The sequence below is a fragment of the Sciurus carolinensis genome, chromosome 18 (assembly GCF_902686445.1).
Source record: "Sciurus carolinensis chromosome 18, mSciCar1.2, whole genome shotgun sequence".
NCBI classification, from domain to species: domain Eukaryota; kingdom Metazoa; phylum Chordata; class Mammalia; order Rodentia; family Sciuridae; genus Sciurus; species Sciurus carolinensis.
The window spans coordinates 27,265,240-27,285,032 of NC_062230.1; the positions used below are offsets into that span (position 1 = coordinate 27,265,240).

A 19,793-nucleotide genomic window follows, 5' to 3' on the forward strand; every position below is an offset into this window, starting at 1 on the left:
TCTCTGAAAGGAATTCTGTCAAATTCATTCATGCCACTTACATGCCAGCTGATAGTACTGGTAACAGAAGCATCTGAAGGAGCCGGTGCCCTGGGCAGGTTCTAGAATCCTGGATCCAGAAAACACTTGCTGACTGATCTGGGAAGTCACCCAGTGCCCCTGGGCTTTGGTGTTCTCATCTCTGAAATGGGGAGATTCCTGGTATCTATCTCACGATGCCGTGTGAGAATCAAATCAATGCAAGTAAAACCTCCGCAAGTGAGACACACAGTAAACGCTCAGGAAAGGGAACCATTGAAATTCACCAGACGGGCCAGCTCTCCTGTGATCCCAGCACTGGGGAGGCTGAGGCCAGAGAATTGTGAGTTCAAAGCCAGCCTCCGCAACTTAGTGAGGCCCTAAGCAACTTAGCAAGGCCCTGTCTCAGAATAAAACATTAAAAGGGCTGGGATGTGGCTTAGTGGTTGAATGCCCCTGGGTTCAATTCCCTGTACCAAAAAAAAGGGACGGACCTTGCTCAGCTTTTCTAGAGCAGGTTTCAGAGAGTGAAAGAGCTGGAGGAGGATCTCGAGGTCATTATGTAGGACAGGAACCTCAGTCTCTGTCATCTACAAGGGGGTGGAAGCCATACCTACACCTCATTCATAAGACTTTTCCTACAGAGGCCCCTTGACTTACGATGGGGTTGTGTCCAGACAAGTCTACTGTACTTTTAAAATATCCTAAGTAAAAACGCCTTAATCCACCCAACCTACCCAACGCCCTCGCACACTGCAGAGCCCGGCAGCTTCCCTTCACGGTCCCAGGGCTGACTGGGAGCAGCAGTCACCTCCACTGCCCAGCATATCACGAGCCCAGGAAAGAGCCAGACTCAGTGTACGGTTTCCACAGAATGCAGCTCATAAAGTTGAAAAATAATAGTAAGTCAGGGACTGTCTGTGTTGGACTTGAGAATATTAGATGACACATCACTGTAGCTGTGACGCATAGGGGGAGAACTCAGTGTCTGATATAGTGAGCACTCAATAACTCAGCTGTTCCAGAGAAGGGATAACCTCTCGACCTTGACCTTGGCCCTCCCTGCCTGCCTGTTAAGCCCCCACTCAGCTTCCCCAGCTGAGCTAACGCTTTCTTATTAACCAGCTCACTTTACAGATATGGAAACTGAGGTCTTGAGAAGCGAGATGGCTTGTCCAGAGACACAGGGGTCCACGTCAGAACCCAATCCGACACCCAGGCATCTCCTAACCAATTCAGGAAGTCTGAGGACTCTTCATTGACCTCGTCTACGTCAGAGGGCTTTTCAAGGAGAAGGCCCCATCTAGAACTGTGAATGCTCCTTCCTCCTCACGGGGCCCTTACCTAGTGAGCCCGTCACCTTGGAAAGACTAATCCCCACGTTTGTGCTCAGTAACCACTTCCTGAGAGCTTCCTCGGACCTGGCTCTTGCTAAGAGTTTCCTGTGCACCTCTCTTGAACCCTCACAGCAAATCTCTGAACCAGCTTCCACATCACAACCCCCTTTTCCTGATGAGGAACTTTATTTATGTACCTGTGAGTGAACCCAGGGGCCCTTAACCACTGAACCACATCTCCAGTCCTTTTTATCTTTTTATTTTACTTTTTATTTAGAGACAGGGTCTCACTAAGTTGTTTAGGGCCTTACTAAGTTGCTGAGGCTGGCTTTGAACTTGCGATCCTCCTGCCTCAGCCTCCCGAGCTGCTGGGATGAGAGGCGTGTGCCACCGCACCTGACTCCCGATAAGGAATTGGAAGCTTATTGTGTTTATACGACTTGACCAAGAATGCCAGTTGGAAAAACCTAGATCTGGGAAGCTAACCTAAATCTGCCAGACTCCAAAACGCTTCTCTCATTTTGAGTATCCTATAATCCTGGTGATGCTTCCACTCAGCATTTGGAAGAGAGCCACCTGCGTGCCCAAGACTCATTACCAAAAAGCCCTGCCCCATCTGTCTTTGTGACCAACTCCCAGAGCAGAGAAAGCACAGGTGCATCCATCACTTGGTGCAGAGCTTGACCCAGGGTGGCACCTGAGTCCTCCAGAGATGCTTCTTGCATTTTCCAGCTGCACTGTCTGGGGCAGGTGCCGTCCTCTCTCCATCCATTTCCTCATTTGTAACTGGGGACCGGAAGTCTTCCTTCCCCCCACACTGTCACCTCCTTACAGTTTACTTTTAATCAACTCACCTTTTAAATAAGCTGAACTTATTAGCTAAGCAGGCATTTATCACTACCCTCCTTGAGAAAGTAACATCCTTCTGACATCGCTTAAACGACACCCGTAACTTTCGAAGTAACAGTTTTCATCAGTGAGTTGTGCAAAATCATCCACAGAAAAGCCACCAAGACCTCCTAGGTACTCGGAGGAGGGTCGTCACTGGCACTGAGAAAGTGTGGTTTGGAAGTTTTTGAGTCTTGCAGCTGGCTTGGTTGCGGTTGTATGATCAAGGCTTCGCTGCCCTTGGTCAAAAAAAATAAAAAAATAAAAAATATTTAAATAAAAATAAAAATAAAAAAGTAATCTCAAAAAAAAAAAAAAAAAAAAAACAGAACCAGTTTTGCTTTCAGGAGGTCAATTGATTGGCAAGACAGACTCCAGCCCTGCAGCATGGTTGCTGACTCACGTTCCCAGTGCCAGGAGTCAGTCTGCCTGGGATGGCAGCCATCTCAGCTCCCACTGCCTGTTCATCAGCAAGGTGGTCTCCACTGGAAATCACTGCTCTGTTAATTTCCCAGGGAAAAAGCCAGGTAGGCTGCACTGTGGATTCAGGGTCCGAGAGCCACAGGACAAATCCACCCCATGTGTTCCACCTTGGCAGACATCACCAATCCATCCCAGCTCCACCAAGCCCAGGCATGGTTGAAAGAGTCCTTTTCAACATGGCGCCCAGAGAGCCACACCAATGGATGGACCAATCCATCCTGGCTCCACCATGTCCAGGCATGGTTGAAAGTGTCCTTTTCAACATGGCCCCAGGGAGACACTACCAATAGACAGAAGGTGAGACCCCGTTGATAGGAGACTCTATGAAAGGAGAAACCAAGAAAGGGGAAACATTAACTCTGGTTTTGCAAAGAATCCACTCAAGTGTTAAAATGCGATTATAGGGAGAGACAAAGAAAATGAAAGAGCCATCAAAATAGAAACTCAAGGTTTAAAAAAGCAAAGGCTATTTCAGAGGATGCAGAGACAACTGAGTCATTGTGCGATAATGACTCTTAAGGGCACAGTCGTGCAGGTAATGATCGGTGTTCCCCACCAAGCAGAGGCACCAATTGGGGAAGGGTGGGAACACAAGAGGGATGAGAGGGTTTGGGGTGGAGGCAATGGAGAATGTTCTGGAGGTGGACAGGGCTGTCAGTGCCTGTGATGAGTCATGGGAGGAAACCAGAATCTTCTCTGGGATTCCTTGAGAACGTGGACTCTCAGCCACTCCTCTCCGCATCTAGCACAGGGTCTGGTCTCTAGTAGGTGCTCAATAATTACCTGACAATCTGAACTGACTGCGTGCAAAAAAAACAACGAAACAAGAGCTAATTTTTTGAGCGTTCACTCTGTGCCAGGAGCCGTGCTATGTATTGTGCGCACAGCATTTCCTATTCCTAATGGTCTCAGAGGGTTTTCTCTGTTACGAGGCCCAATGCACAGAGGTGGGGACAGACGCTCACAGAGATCAGGTCACCTGCTAACCATGAGATGAATGGTTCTCTTGGGATTTGAATCCCTGTTGCCTCCAGAACCTTAGAGATCCTTCACATTAGGGTACATTCTTTGGTACCCTGATATTTTGGGTGAGATTCAGACTGCGTAGGACCAAAGGACAAGACAGCCCTCCTGCTCCTTTCTGGGAACCTGGACGCCATCTCCCAGGCCTGTCCTTCCACGGGGGGGGGGTCCCACTGCCCACCTTCAGACCCCTCACCCGCAGTCAGTTTCGTGCCCCTGTCAACCTTCAGGAGGAAATCCGTACCTTCCCAATTCCTGCCACTGAGCCAGGGGGACCGCTGGCCAGCGGCAGCCCCTGGGGCTGGAGATCCTGGTGGGACAGCTGCCCTGGGGCCTCCTTCCCCAACTCAGAGCTCAGAACCCCTTGAAAACCTCCCGGCATCATCCGCAGAGGCCCAAATCCTGAGCACCCGTCTTGCCAGCATCTCCACTTCCTTTCCCTTCCTCCGCCCCGAGACAGGCAGCTGCCAGTGAGAGGTGGCAGCCTCCGCACCTCTGGGTCCCTGCTCCTCACTTGACCTAAGCAAGGGCACCGCCGGCCTCTCAGCTAAGGAAGCTGAAAAATTGCTCTTCCTAAACGTCCACCCTTGGGGATTCCCAGAAGCAGGCGACATAGCATCACTGGAACTGCCGGCAATGCCGGGGGTCTTCGTGACCCCAGGGCTGACTCCTGTCGTGCCAGAGATAAGCAGCTTTGGGGGGCAAGCATTTAAGCCACAGGGGGTGGTGACTGAAATGGGCCAATGACTCTCTTTTGGGAAATTCACAAGAACATAATTGAGTATGCAGAGCAACAGGGTTTGCAAAAGGTTGCAAAGGAATTTCATTAGCCCAGATAAGCAGTTCTCTCCCCGATTCTCAAGCGCTATCTGGATGGAACAACCGTGCTGTCCGGGTCGTGCTCTGCTTTACATAATTGGCATTGCAATCGAAAGGTTCTTCCTGGGGTCTAACCGCAATCTTTTTATGGTCCTAACTTGAGTTCTTTTCCTTCTTATAAAATCTGTTAGCTAGGGGCTGGAGCTGTAGCTCAGTGGTAGAGTGCTCGCCTCCCACATGCGAGGCACTGGGTTCACACCACATAAAAATAAAATAAAAAGATCTTGCGTCCATCCACAACTAAAAAAAAAAAATTTTTTTTTAAATCTGTTAGCTGCCTTAGGGAGGGAGAGAAGGAGAAGCAAGAAAAGAGAAGGGAAGAAAAGTATATTGCATTTAAATGCAATACCAGCATTTAGATTTGGGGGAATTTAGCCTACAGAAATGCTTAATAAAGCTCTATAGTGATCCCCCCCAAAAAAAATAACAGTAATAATAATAATAAGGAATGTCCAGCAGGAGGTGAATATTGCATGAATATTATTGATAGAGGGAAAAAATTTATGATGTATTTCTAAGTGAAAAAATTCAAGTTGCAGGGCAGTATTCCTGTATAACCCTGTTTCGTGAAGCTTATCATTATTACTGACCATTATCATAGGCATGTATAGGCATCCTGAAGAGAGAACACCAAAGAGATAACAAACTCTGTTCTAGTTACCTCTAGGGCAGTGTAGCTGACCACCCCAAAACTTAGAGTCTAAAAGCAACCATTTATGGTAGGTGAGGTCTTGGGCTGATTGGGCTCCATGGGGTGGTTCTTGCTTCTGGTCTTGCACAGTTGTGTCCAGGAAGCAGCTAGGACCTCAGCCCCTTGGCAGCTCCATGCCACTGGGCATCCAAGATGGCGGCTCACTCCTCAGTCAAGGCTGGATATTGGCTACGGGCTTCACGGAGCCTTTCAACTCACATTCCGATACATGGACTCTCCAAGTGGTGTGGGCATTTCACAAAATGGCAGCTGGGTCTCAAGAAGGAGCATCCCAAGAGTAAGTGTTCCAACGACCCACTTATGACCTAGGCCTTGGAGGTCATGCAGGGCTGCTCCTGCCACAGTCCGTTGGTCAAAAGTCACAGGACCAGCTCCAAGTCAAGGCATGGAGACAACATAGGGGCCCGAATAACAGGATGCGTGGTTCATTGGGGACCATCTGCAAGGTTAGCTACTACCTTATCTCTAGCAAATAAGATGTTGATGGATTTTTCCTTTCTTATTTCTACTATAGTAGTTAAATGTATAAACTCAGGACACAAAAGGCCTAGTTTAATGTCCTGGCTCACCACCCTCCAGCCTCTGTGTGACCTCAGACATGTGACTTAACCTCTCTGGACCTTGATGCTCTCAAATCATGGTACCAGCCTCGCCTGGCAGTGGTGAAGATCGAGGGAGACATGGCATATAACACGCTTTGAAGCACCCTGGGCATGATAAATGCTCAAGAAAAGTGAGCTAAGTATATTATTATTATGCACTGATATAATGTTGAATATTTTACAAGTGGATATTACTTTTGTAATTGAAAAAATAAATTTTCAAAGACAAAAAAAAAAAAAAAGGAAATGTAGCAGAACAAAAATATAAACTCAGAACTCCCAACTCCATCCAGCTGCTTCTTCTAAGGAGCCAGAGGGACCCCTTGGTCCTCAGAGACACAGAGAATACCTCTCGAAGACCTTGAACCTGTCTCTCTGGGCCCTGACCACTCAGTGCTGGGCTCTGGCATCCCAACCTAGGTTATTCTGTCAGCCACTCCCCACAATCCTCTCAAGTTTGGGTACCGTAAGCTGCAAAATACAGGAAATTAATTCCCCCAAGAATATAACCAAGAAGCTTTGCAATCACAAAACATGGACTTTCTATTATCCGGGAGCTTAAACCTGTCCAACAGCACCATTGACAGAAAGGATTTGCTACTCAGAAGCGTTGACATTCAGATCGTGAAGTTCACTGGGTCTGGCGTGGGTGAGATTGGGTTTCCCAACCACAGAGTCCCTGGGCCGGTCAGCTTGAGAGAAAAACTGTGAAATGCAATTTCAGGCCGTGATGATTTAGGTTTCTTAGTTTACCCACCCTTATAAATACACACAGGTCCTGGTCAACACCAGTCTTTCTCTTTGGGAAGAATGTGCCACTGTGGAAATGAAAGGAATTTTTTTTTTCCCCTGATGTGGGGAGTCATGGCCAAGGTCAAGCCTGGAGAGTGGATGTCTCTGTCCTCTCGTTTCTTCTGAAAATCCACAGGCTCCCCCTGGCTCTGTCTGGTTCCACTCTCTCTCTCTCCCACCGCCAGGTCTCCTAAGTGGTCTTGGTGTCGGCCTGGGGTCAGGGAATCTATCCGAACAAAAGAAGTGGGAGACTGTGTCTTGGGGTTGCTTTCTCGGGAGATGCAGTGACTAGAAACTTAAGGAAATGTCAAACATGAATACCTGGCAATTTCGTGTGGAGTGTGATGACTTGCCTGACTTAAAGCATTCATTAGGTGGGGCTGGAATATTTTTAAAGAGTTTCGATATGGAGAATTTTTAGCACCACGTTTCAAACAGACGTCAGCTGCGGGGAGGAGATGGTGGCAGAGTCTCTCTCTGCAGAATATATAGAGCACTTTTCCTGGGGAGACCCCAACAATTATCCACCTCTGCCTCTTCATGGGTTTGGGGACACAGATGAGAGGGTATGTGGACATTGCTTAATGGGCAGGAGAACAAGAGGCTCTGAGAAATGATGGTACTTTTCCAAGTAGGGGGCAACCCAGGGAACAGGGATTGCTCATCTCCTGCTAAGAACCCTTTCCTACAACCAGAAATAAGCAAGGCAGAATTTGATGTGCCACAAAACCACACAAAGCTGGAAACCCCTTCCAGTTTCCCCACATGCTCAGTTTGTGACTAGGTGAATTACCTAAAGCTTCAAGTCTCAGTTTCCTCATCTGTGAAATAGAAAAAGTCACTTTTCTTTCTGTTCTGTGAACATGCCAAACTCGTTCCCACCCCAGGGCCTTTGTACTCGCCATTCCCACTGTTCAGAATCCTCTTTCATCATGGAAGGTCCTTTCTCTTCAACCCTGATTGAACTCAAACATCACTTTCTGCTCTAAAAATAACTCTCCCATCAGCTTATCTCATCCTTTGACTTGACTCTTGATGGTATCACTCTCTGAAATCCTCTTGTGCATTTCGGTGCCTGCTTATTTATCTAGAGCCCTCTCCCTTACTCTACCATCCTCCCCATGACGAAAGGGAGCCTGTCCATTGTGCTAATCCCTGCGTCATCAGCACCTCGTACAATACCTAGCGAAGTAAATGCCCAATTAATATTTTTTGAGCAAAGGGACCATCACTCACTAGCTCATTCAGTGGGCACTTAACCATGTCTCAGGAGCTATTCTAACCACTTTGCAAAAATTCTCCCACTTAATTTTTTTCCTTCTTTGGTCTGACTCAGAACAACCTTATGAGGTGGGTATTCTCATTAGCCCCATTTTATAAACAAAGAAACTGAGGCACAGAGACAGTAAATAAACTTGCCAACCAAGAGCCAGGAAGTAGTAATCCAGGAGCAAACCTCACCCAGACTCCATGCTTCCGGGGCAGTAGGCGGGCTTCAGACCTGATTTTACAGCTGGGTTTCCAGGAAGCTCTGACCCTATGTGATCGGGTCAGAGCCAGCAGGAACTGGCAGCCAGACCTTGAACCCAGACCCCTCCTCCAAAGCCTCTGCCCTTCACTCTGAATCTGCCCAGTCACAGCACGGATCTCACTGTGTGTTCTCATTTCACCGCTCATAGCAGCTCCTACGCTGATAGACCCCAGAACTCTGTACTACCAATCTGTATCTACCTTCAGCCCATGCACGCTCGGATCCTTACCCCACAAAAGGTAAAAGTTCAGTACTCTTTGAAAGGATTTCTGGATGAATAAAACATTTTGAAATCCTTTTCAACAGAACACAGCAAGGTTGTTTAATAAAAGAGAGCTATTAAATGCAAAAATGCTTACAGAGCCAACAGAAATCAATATCAGTGTTCCTGGCCTTAGTAAACGCTGTGCTGTGTGCTTCCCCCACCTGGGGGCCTTTGCACATGCTGTTTCCTTAGCTTGAAGCCCCTTCCCTTACCACACTTTCTGCCCATTTATCTCTTACTTGTCCTCCAGTCTCAGCTGGAACAAATCAGTCAAGCTTTTTCTGATCACTACTCCCGAACATTCCTTCCTAACACTTAGTATAGATCCACCTTCTGTATTTTCTCGTATGACTCTTCTGTGGATGCTTTTCCTCCCCGGGTGGACTCTAAGCTCCGTGAAGGCAGGATGGACGACATCTGTCCTGTTCACCGTCTCTTCCCAGGTGCGCTCAGAGCAGAGACAGACACATTGCTAGGTAAATGCTCGGAATGTCGGGTTACAAACACAAACCACTTGGCCTCCATGGGCCTCTTTTCTGCAGCAGTGACTTGAAGTAGCACAGACTCATCCTCTTCCTCTACGGGACCCAGGGTAGCATCCCTGGCAAAGGGCACCGCGCCCCGCGCGGATGAACACCCGCATCATACACTGTACGGAGCCTGAGCATCGGTCCTGGGTTTGAATCCCGGCTGAGGCATCTCGCCGGTCCCTTCACTTGCCGCCACTGCAGCAGGTCACTTGGAATTGCTCTGGGAAAGAGCGAGAACGTCACAGGTTGCAGAAAGGAAAGGGGAACCGGGCGGCACCGCAGAGCTGGGACTCACACTCGGCTGTTGGGAGTGTAAATTAGCCAGGTAGCTTTGCAGGTCATTCTTAATCAATATCTACTAAACATGAAGATGCACCCACTCAAAAGCATCACGGGCTTCTAGACGGGTGCTACCCAGAGAACTCGCAAATAAAATGACTTCCTGTGAAGAGTCACGCGGTGCATAACAGCCAAACCCTGGAACCAGCGTGGTGTCGTATATTGATATGTTATAATAAATACAGATTTGATATACTAAATGTGTTTGACATAGTTAATACATTAATATATTTATAGATTTATAAATTTGATTTATATATCTATAGATTTGATCAACTTGATATAACATTTTATATCATGTCTCTATTCGATGTGATAAATTATAAATGATTCATAGCCATGGATGAATTGCAAGGAGTTCACAAGGAACCGCTTTATGCTCATCACGACAAGCAAACTCAGCTCCACGGGGTCTGGGGACAGGCTGTGGGTGGAAGAGGCTGCGAGGGGCGTGGCAGGGACGGAGGGTGGAGGAGGAGGGAGGAGTCAGAGTGGAGGGTCCCCGCCCCACAAGGCGCCCGGAGGGAAGGAGGGGAAGAAGGGGAAGGGACCTCAGCCGCTCCTAGGGCGCCACCCCTCTATTAAAGGATGCAGCAGGGTGTTCGGATTTGTTCCATCCAGGGGCCGCGCCCTGGAGCGGGTGGTATCGTCTCGTGTGCAAGACCCTAGACGTGAAGCGGCTCCCGAGAGAGGAGCGGGGTCTAGCGCTGCCTCTAGGGCCTCCGCCCAGCACGTGGGCTCTCTCAGACCCCCGTCTGCAGAACAGGACTGACCGAGTTTAAGTCCCGGGGTTGTGCATGGGAATGAACGAGAAGCAAGGCCTGGAACAGCTTCGGGCGTTACCCCAGAGACATGCTTTGGGACACCAGTCCCGCCTGATTTTCTAAACGCGTCCCGTCCAGGGAGAAGCTAGTTTTTAAACCCAACCAGAAACTGTGTGCGTGCGTTTTCAACACAAATCTGCCCAAGGAGGAAAAATACAGTTACTCTTTATGCAAAAACTGCTCAACTACGTGATATATAGACTTGCAGGTTCATCGATGGCCTGTTAACTGCCATGGCCTTGAGGGCTCAGAGCTCGGATGGCGGGAGAACAAGAGCGGAAGGGAATTTACATACTCCGCTGTGATTTTTGATGACTGATGACCTAGTCCCAAAATCGATTCGTGTGCTACAGGGAAGGAAGTCCAGACGCCCAGGGGTGCTCTGCCACTGAGCCACATCCACAAACCTTTTGAGGTCTTATTTTGAGAAGGGTCTCTTTAAGTTGCCCAGCCTGGCTTTGAACTTGCCTTCCATCCTCCTGCCTCAGTCTTCCAAGTAGCTGGGATTACAGACCTGCACCGCCATTCCTGGCTAATTTATTTTTATTATTATTTTTAGATTGATCCAGTATTCTGGTGTTTTTAAAATTTCTTTGGGGAACTTAGAGAAAGAACAAAGAAAAGGAATCTTTGTTTCACCATTAAATGTATCTATTGTTTGTAGATGACGATAACCACACTTATGTGCGTTACACTTTAGCGATGCTGTAAAATTCAACAGCAACAAATAGCATTTCCTGTTTTCTTATTTAAAAAAAATTGAATTTGCAGGCAAATGGATGAAATTGGAGAATATCATGCTAAGTGAGATAAGCCAATCTCAAAAATCCAAAGGACGAATGATATTGCTAATAAGTGGATGATGACACATAATGGGGGGTGGGAGGGGTAAGTGTTAGGGTTAGAGTTAGGGTTAGGGAGGGGGGCAAGAATGGAGGAAGGAAGGACTGTATAGAGGGGAAAGAAGGGTGGGAGGGGTGGGGGGAAGGGAAAAACAACAGAATGAATCAAACAACATTACCCTATGTAAATTTATGATTACACAAATGGTATGCCTTTACGCCATGTACAGAGAAACAACATAAACAACATGTATCCCATTTGTTTATAATAAAAAAAAAGATTTTAAAAAATAAAAATAAATTGATTTGTTTTAATTAGTTATACATGAGAGTAGAATGCACTTTGACACATCATATATAATAAATCTGAAAGTGATGATCATCCCTCTCCTTTCATTCTAAACCCACTTAAAAAGGAAAAGTTCTAAAATCTAAGTTCTAGAGAGGTTCTCGCAAGTTCCAGGAGCCCAGGCTGCTGCCTGAACAGGTGCAGCAGGAAAAAGACCCCCATCCCCTCCCTCATGCGGTTAGACAAAAGAAAGAGCGGAGTGTTGGGATTAGATCTGGGCAGGTTCCTGTCACCCTGACTTACACTATATGACCCTTTGGCTCTTGGGGTGCTGGTTTCACTTCCTAGGATAATGGCAACACCACCTCTCCTGGTTGTGTGAAGAATAAACCAACTTTACAATAACATCCAGGCCAGGTGCAGTGGCTTGGGAGGCTGAAGCAGGAGGATCTTGAGTTCAATGTCAGCCTCAGCAAAAGCGGGGTGCTAAGCAACTCAGTGAGACCCTGCCTCTAAATAAATACAAAATAGGGCTGGGGTGTGGCTCAGTGGTTGACGGCCCCTGAGTTCCACCCCCACTACCCCCTGCAAAAAAACAGCATCCAGATGTTCACATTAGGTTCAATTTGTAGTGCAGAGGTTGTCCCTCAAAAATGCTGGTTCTACCTTTCCCACTCCTTGGTTTATACTCGAAGAACTTAAAATCAGCATAGTACAGTAAAGGGCAGCATACTACAATAAAAACAGCATACCACATCAATGTCTATAGTTGCTCAACTGACAATAGCTAGATTGTGGAACCAACCTAGATGCCCTTCAATAGATGAATGGATAAAGAAACCACAGTATACATATGTGGAATATTACTCAGCCATAAAGAAGAATAAAATTATGGCATGTGCAAGTAAATGGATGGAGTTGGAGAATATCATGCTAAGTGAAATAAGCCAATTCCAAAAAACCAAAGACTGAAAGTTTTCTCTGATAAGTCGATACAGATGCATAATGCAGGAGTAGTGGTAAGGGGAAAATGGAGGAACTTTGGATTGTGTGGAGGGAAATGGGGCGGGAGAGGGTGGGAGAAGGAAAGATGGTGGACTGAGACATTATTACCTTAGGTACGTGTATGATTACACAATGGTGTGACTCTACGTCGTGTACAACCAAAGAAATGAAAAGTTGTGCCCCGTTTGTGTGCAACGAATCAAAATGCAGTCTGTAAAAATAAAAAATAAGTAAATAAAAATAAATTTAAAAAACTGCTAGTTCTGTCCTTCAACCTCCACAGAAATATCCCGATGCCCAGGGCTTCCCTCGTAGTCAGCAAAGTCTTCTGTGCCTCAAAAATCAACCAGACTCTCTTTTTTCTCCCACAGCAAATATTCTGACGGTGATCATCCTCTCCCAGCTGGTGGCCAGACGTCAGAAGTCCTCCTACAACTATCTCTTGGCCCTGGCGGCGGCCGACATCTTGGTCCTCTTTTTCATCGTGTTCGTGGACTTCCTGTTGGAAGATTTCATCTTGCACATGCAGATGCCTCGCGTCCCCGACAAGATCATAGAGGTTCTGGAGTTCACGTCCATCCACACCTCCATCTGGATCACGGTTCCCTTGACCATCGACAGGTACATCGCCGTCTGCCACCCGCTCAAGTACCACACGGTCTCCTACCCAGCCCGCACCCGGAAAGTCATCGTCAGCGTGTACGTCACCTGCTTCCTGACGAGCATCCCCTACTACTGGTGGCCCAACATCTGGACGGAGGACTACATCAGCACCTCCGTGCACCACGTGCTGGTCTGGATCCACTGCTTCACCGTCTACCTGGTGCCCTGCTCCATCTTCTTCATCTTGAACTCCATCATTGTGTACAAGCTCAGAAGGAAGAGCAGCTTCCGGCTCCGCGGCTACTCCACGGGGAAGACCACAGCCATCCTGTTCACCATCACCTCCATCTTCGCCACGCTCTGGGCCCCCCGCATCATCGTGATCCTCTACCACCTCTACGGGACGCCCATCCAGAACCTCTGGCTGGTGCACATCATGTCCGACGTGGCCAACATGCTGGCCCTGCTGAACACCGCCATCAACTTCTTCCTTTACTGCTTCATCAGCAAGCGGTTCCGCACCATGGCGGCCGCCACGCTGAAGGCCTTCTTCAAGTGCCAGAAGCAACCCATCCAGTTCTATACCAACCATAACTTCTCCATAACCAGTAGTCCCTGGATCTCGCCGGCGAACTCGCACTGTATCAAGATGCTGGTATACCAGTATGACAAGAATGGGAAGCCTATAAAAGTCTCCCCTTGACCCCGCAGGTGCGGCACCTGGTGCCCCTGCGTGATCCATTTCAGGTGGGAGGGCGTCCCATCCTGTGGCTGGACAGGTCTGCTTAAGAGTGCTCACCTGATTTCCTGTCTCCGCAGCCTGAGCAACTCTCAGACTGGTAGATGAGAAACGATGGAAGAGAAGGAAGGAATGCATGGACCTTGCTTTTATTTACGCACTCATTTCCACAAAATCACGTCGACGGCAAAAGTTCCTGCCAGTCTGGAGATGCTGTTGGAAGCCGGGCTGTCATCCTGTGACCAGTAAGGACCCCGGTAGAGAAATAGCCTGTGACTTAGCACCGGCACCATCCACCATCACTGGGAACCGCTCATTTGTGTGACGTGCCGAGCCCACGGCAGCACGTGGCCGCGTCCCCACTCTTCTTCCGAGAGCTGAGGTCACCCATCGCTTCCCCGTGCCATTCCCAGAAGCCAATCATGCCGATCGATTTGAGATTTTTTTTTCCAAGGTGCCCTTTGTCCTGGAGAGGGTTGTGGTCTTGAAGAGGCCCCGGCACCCCGGCTGCAGAACGTCACCATGGGGGGAAGGGGGACATTCAATCCCTTCCAAACTTCGTCCAGAGCTCCCGCAGGGAGGCTCCAGACCAATGTGACTATGACCCTCAGACCTGGCGTCCGAGGTCCAGTTTTCTATTTGCCATAATGTATAGATGTTATCTGTTTCCTCCAAAACAAAGACCCTGCCTGGTGTGTGGGGGGAAGGAGGAATTCTTGAGCCCAGGAAAACAAAAAAAACAAGCCCACTCTTGCCATTGTCCCGATCCATGCCCGTGTCGGCCGCCAACGACTCCTTTGCTCCAAACCGCTTCTTGCTGTGGTGCCCACGGCCTCCTAGAGGGGCCTCCACCTGCCGAGTCGCCAGCCCCGCCCACTTGCTTGCTGAAACCCTCACCAGGCTGTTTGATTTGGTGTGATTTCCTCACTGAATGTAATATTCCAGGGTCAGGAACGGAAGCTCCCCGGGTATGAAAGGAGCCATCCTCTGTCCCCACCCCCAGGCCAGCCGGCACTACCTTGAGGCCACCAGGGCAGACGCGGTTGACATGGACAGGTGCTGGCGCTGGCTGCTTCTCTGTCCTTTGAAGCACATGGCTCAAAACGGTGGCACCGGTTCTCGGTGAAGCCATTTCATCCAGATCCATTCATAGGATGAAATATGAGTTTATTTCTTTATTCTCCCCTTGCCTGTTGAAGGCAAGAACCGTTCTAGAATGCAATCAGCAGGAGCTTTCCCAAGAAAGATGGCTGCGTACACGCTCACTTGATTCCATGAGACCCCCCTGCACCCAGGGCGGTGTTTTAAAAGGGAAATCTGAGCTGGAGTCCCTGTTATTTTAGTTTTTAAAAGAAAAATAAAACTTCACTCACAGATCTCCAGTATTTGCATTCACCCCTGTTCTGAAAGAAATCTTCCAAAATGGTTTGGGAATCACATGATATTTTTGGTGACCCAACAAAAAGCAGACAGTTCACCTGGAACACTAGGATCTTTAGGCTGACATTTGACTGCATGTTGTCCCTAAATTGGAAGGTGGTCTCTTTTTAAGGGAGTTTGCAATAAATGAATGGGGTAAAAATGCCCCAGGGTCATACAAACCCTAAACTTCAGCCAAGGCCCTCAATACTAACTAAATATAATTTTGGTCCTATCAGTCCTAATGATTCTGTCTTCTACTTCTTTTAAGTCATAGCAGTAGAGTCCCACCAGACTCCGGGGACAGACTCTAAGGTCAGTGCAAAGGACAAAAACCCATGGTAGCTAGTTACCTGTGCAAAGTCCTTAGGAAAGAGCTACATTGGAGATCATGTGCTGTCTCTTTCAAAACCGAAGATAGCAAAGTTTTTCTCCAGCATCAGAATAGGTTGCTGGTTCTTTGGTTGAAGACAAAACAGACTTGGCTTGTGTTTAGGTCCCATGTTGTTTGATTCCAACGCGTCTGAGAACGTTAGGACCCTCTGGTGTGGCAAGGCACTCCCGCTAATAGAGGTTTTGGGAAGTTGTTGTCCAATTGCTGGACAAGCAGATCCCTGTTTCCCTTCTCACTTGCTCCCGGGCGTGTGTCTCACTGAGTGGAGAAGTGAGCAGAGGTCCTCAGGTTCCTTCAGGTCCATTTCTTTGCCAAGCTTGTGCAGTTGAATACATGTTCATTAAACGTGTGTATGATGTGACTCCACCGCACCCCCTTATGAATGAACATTGACCAAAGGCGACCTATACTGAATATATATATATATATGAATATTTATTTATTTATTTACTTTTAAAATACTTAGCTCTAAAAATATGACAGTTTGAGCTATATGTGAATGAGTCAAAGTGCAATATCCATACTGATAAAGCTATTCCTTTTTTTTTTTGGGTGCTGGGGATCGAACCCAGGGCCTCGTGCTTACAAGGCAAGCACTCTACGACTGAGCTATCTCCCCAGCCTCAGCAAGTCCTTTTTGAGGACGTATGTGAGATGGAAACTGAGTCTGTATATCGCCACGCTCTCTGGTCCTTGTTTTTAATTGTATGTAAAAATTAATCCTTGATGTTTAAAAATTGGGTGTGCACTGGGAAGGTTTTCCTCAGACACTCGTTGATTAGTTCTCTGGACAGTAGTGGTTTTACATAGTAGGGCTGTGATCTCTTCTTTCTGACTCGGTTTTCTATTTTGCTAAGTAATCTTTTCAAAGATCTGATTCTCAAAGGCACTCCGGAGTTAGTTGCTGTCTCCTGCTTAAAATGCCTATGAATGCCCAATGGGTTAGGTTGGTACATAGCTCCTAAAATGTATTTCAGATCCTCTAAGGATTTTTAATTTATTATGATTTATAGTAATCATTATGAATGGTAATGAAAAAAAACATTTTTTTTTTTTTACTTTAGAAGTTTGGAAACCTTTTCTTTCATGCCAGTTTTGGAAACAAAGTCTTGAATCTTGAAGCCGTCAGGTAAACAGCTGTTGCCCAGGGCGCTAGAGCAGTTGCCTTGGCCGGGATTCTGTGGTGCCTCTTTCAAAGACTGTTAATCGCATCTCCCTTGCTGAAGGACCTGTGTCCTTGGTTGGACACTGCTATGATACTGCACACGTCCGTGCTGTGTCTTTTTAGTGAATGACTCGAAGACAGAAATGTCTCCTGGGGAAGGAAATGAGGGTGACGACCGACAAATCATAAAACACAGACCATGAGAAGCAGGAACTTCCACTCTGAATCCCTGCAATTGGGAAAGGTGGTTTTGCACAGTTGGTGCCTACTATCCAACACAGGGAGCCTCTGGGAAGAGAATAAGCAACTCTACCGTGGGCTCTTCCAGCTCAAAAGGATGGAATAGAAGGTTGCCATAGAGAAGTAGCAAAAGCTCATATTTTCTTAATTAGACAATATATTGTGTTTGGACTTGTTTGTATTATAATAAATTCTAATATGGTGCGCACTTGGTGTTTGGCATTTGCATATATGTTTAAGCAATTGCAGAATGTTGATTTTTATGAATATAATTTTTAATTGACAAATCATAATTGTATACCTGTATGGGGTACGATGTAATGTTTTGATATATGTATTCAATGTGGAATGATTAAATTGAGCTAATTAACATATCCATGACTCAGAGCATTTTTCTCTGGTGAGACTTTTGAAACTTACTCTCAGTTATTTTGAAGTATCCAGTATGTTATTATGGACCATGGTCCCCCTGCCACGCAGTAGGTCTCAAAACGTCTTCCTCTTGTCTAACTGAAACCTCCGCTCAACAGCCCCCCATTCCCTTGCCGCCTCCTCCCGCAGCCTCTGATAGCCTCCATCTAAATCTACTTCCGGGAAGTTGGCTGTTTGGGATTCCACATATATGTGAGATCATGTGATGCTTGTCTTTCTGTCCAGGGCGTATTTCACTTAGAAAAGTCCTCCCAGTTAGGATGCTGAGTCACACTTTCAAAGAGTCACCTTACATTGTCCTGAGTGCTAGAATAAAGCAGAGTCCTGCCAGCCTCCTGGTTAGTCAGATGGATTTCAGAATCCAAAACCACTGAGCTCTGCTTCCTGTCCTTCTGAATTAGATTGTTCATCAGGGACGAATCAGAATTCTTCTGATCACATCCTGTCTGAGACCATGGGGCCGCCATCACAAATGGAAATCTAGCATAATGACTAAGAGTTTGGACTTTGGGGTCAGACAGACGTGGGTTCATGTCCCAGCTCCACCATTACCAGATAGATGGCCTTGAACAAGTCCTTGAAAACTCTCTGCAAGACTGGCCACATCTAGAAAACAGGGCCCATTTTAATTGTTTCCCCAGTTGCCTGTCAGGCAACAGAGGCTCTCTTTGTCAGACACCCAAGATTTGGAGTCAGTTATTATAGGCTGTGCTTTGCAGGCTGTGTGTCCTTGGGTAAGGTTCTCAATCTCTCTGAGTCTCCATTTCCTCTCCATAAAATGGGGCTAATCATAATTCCAGTAAGTGCCTCCTGGGGTGCTTCTTTGTAGCAGAACATTTTAAAGCCTCCAATTGGACATCGTTTTACAGGTGAGGGTGCTAGACTCGGAGGTGAAAGAGGTTTTGTCCAGAGTGGCTCCCACATCATTCAACCCTTCCCTCTCCACCCTACCTCACTGACTTCTCTGCAGAATTCTGAGTCATCCTCCAAAAGATCACTTTATTTTTATGCCCTTTATAGAGTTGGGGATGTTGCAACTCTTCAAACCCAGGTCAGCCAAGCATGAGGTATATTTTAACAGCATCGTAATTAAAACACTCCGCTTGACCTTTCCCTGGAAGGTAGAACTGTTTTTTTTTTTTTAATTGATTCTATCAGCTCTCAAAATCGCTATGCATTTTCCCACACAAACCACCATCAATTCTGACAGCCACCCACAAACTATTGTCACAATCCATCTTTGCCTCAACTTGGGGAATAAAAGTGACTTTAAGTCGGGGAGGAGGACAGAAAAGCCAAGAACCCACTGAGAGGGTCACCACCAGGAGCCACTGGGCACGTCCACAGCAGGCTCATCCCCACCCACCACCTCAGGGAGAGGAAGAGCGAGTTGAAGGAGGTTGGACTGATAAAAAATAATCCCTTTATTAATGCACTCGGTTACATGGGGTGGTCCAGCCTCTTTGGAGGGTGTGCAGTTAATCCAGGTCCTCGCCAGACACGATGCAGCAGGGACAGACTTGTGTCCACTGGGAGAAATAGATACTGCGAATTTCCTGGGTTTATTGGGAGAATGTGTCACTGTCACGCCAAAAGAAGAAGAACTCTCTGATGAAAAAGGAGCAAACAGGGCCACAGGGCAGAGAGACGTGTCCTCATCTGTGTGAGGTGTCTCCATGCCCAGAGAGCTTTGGTACCAGTAACAAAATACGTCTGTACTGGAGATGGAGCAAGAGGAAGTGAGCCTTTAACTGCAGCAGGAAGGCTCTGGATTAAAACCAGAGAAGACCTATTCGTAAGGATGTCTGCTAACCCCCTACTGCAGGGGGAGCCCTTACTAGTTGCCTCCCTAGATCTATTTCAAAATGGATTCTGCTTCAGAGTCTGCGCAGGAACCAAACCACGGGCAGGAGCCTTCGGTGAGAAGACTTGAACCAAGAGATGTTGGCGATAGTCAGACTTGAGCAGGAGGAAGAAACCAAGGAGAGCTGTTGAGATACCAAGGAACTAGAAACCATGGGAAACCTGACTTCCCTCGGATTTATGGGGCCCTCCCAGGGAACAGACTCACCTGCGCTCAGCCAGGGCTGGAATCTAGAGGCAGTTCCATACCACTGTCAGAAATGTGAGGCTGAGGCAGGAAGATGGCAAGTTTGAGGCCAGTCTCAGCAATTTTGCGAGGCCCTAAACAACTTAGTAAGACCCTGTCTCAAAATTTTAAAATAAATAAAATAAATAAATACATTAAAAGGGATGGGGATGTGGCCCATAGGTTCAATCCCCAGTATCCAAAAAGATTCGTGATGCTAGAAAGGGAGGTGTAGGGATGCCCCAACCTCTCTCTCTTCCTTCCCTCTGATACACCTGGTGCCCCCCACACCCAAGTCAAACAGAACCAGCAGAAGAGAGTTCACGGGGTGCAGCTCACAGCAGCCGGACCCC

The 19,793-nt window shown here is 47.3% G+C and overlaps 1 protein-coding gene across 1 annotated transcript in view; it reads left to right on the top strand.

Annotated features, from left to right (window-relative positions):
- The window catches only part of Gpr139 (G protein-coupled receptor 139), a 39,215-nt gene extending 25,550 nt beyond the window's left edge, over nt 1-13,665 (top strand). The window contains exon 2 of the mRNA XM_047532738.1: nt 12,731-13,665. Within this exon, the coding sequence (XP_047388694.1) occupies nt 12,731-13,665 (935 nt within the window). The remainder of the gene's footprint in view (nt 1-12,730) is intronic.
- Nucleotides 13,666-19,793: the final 6,128 nt, after the last annotated feature.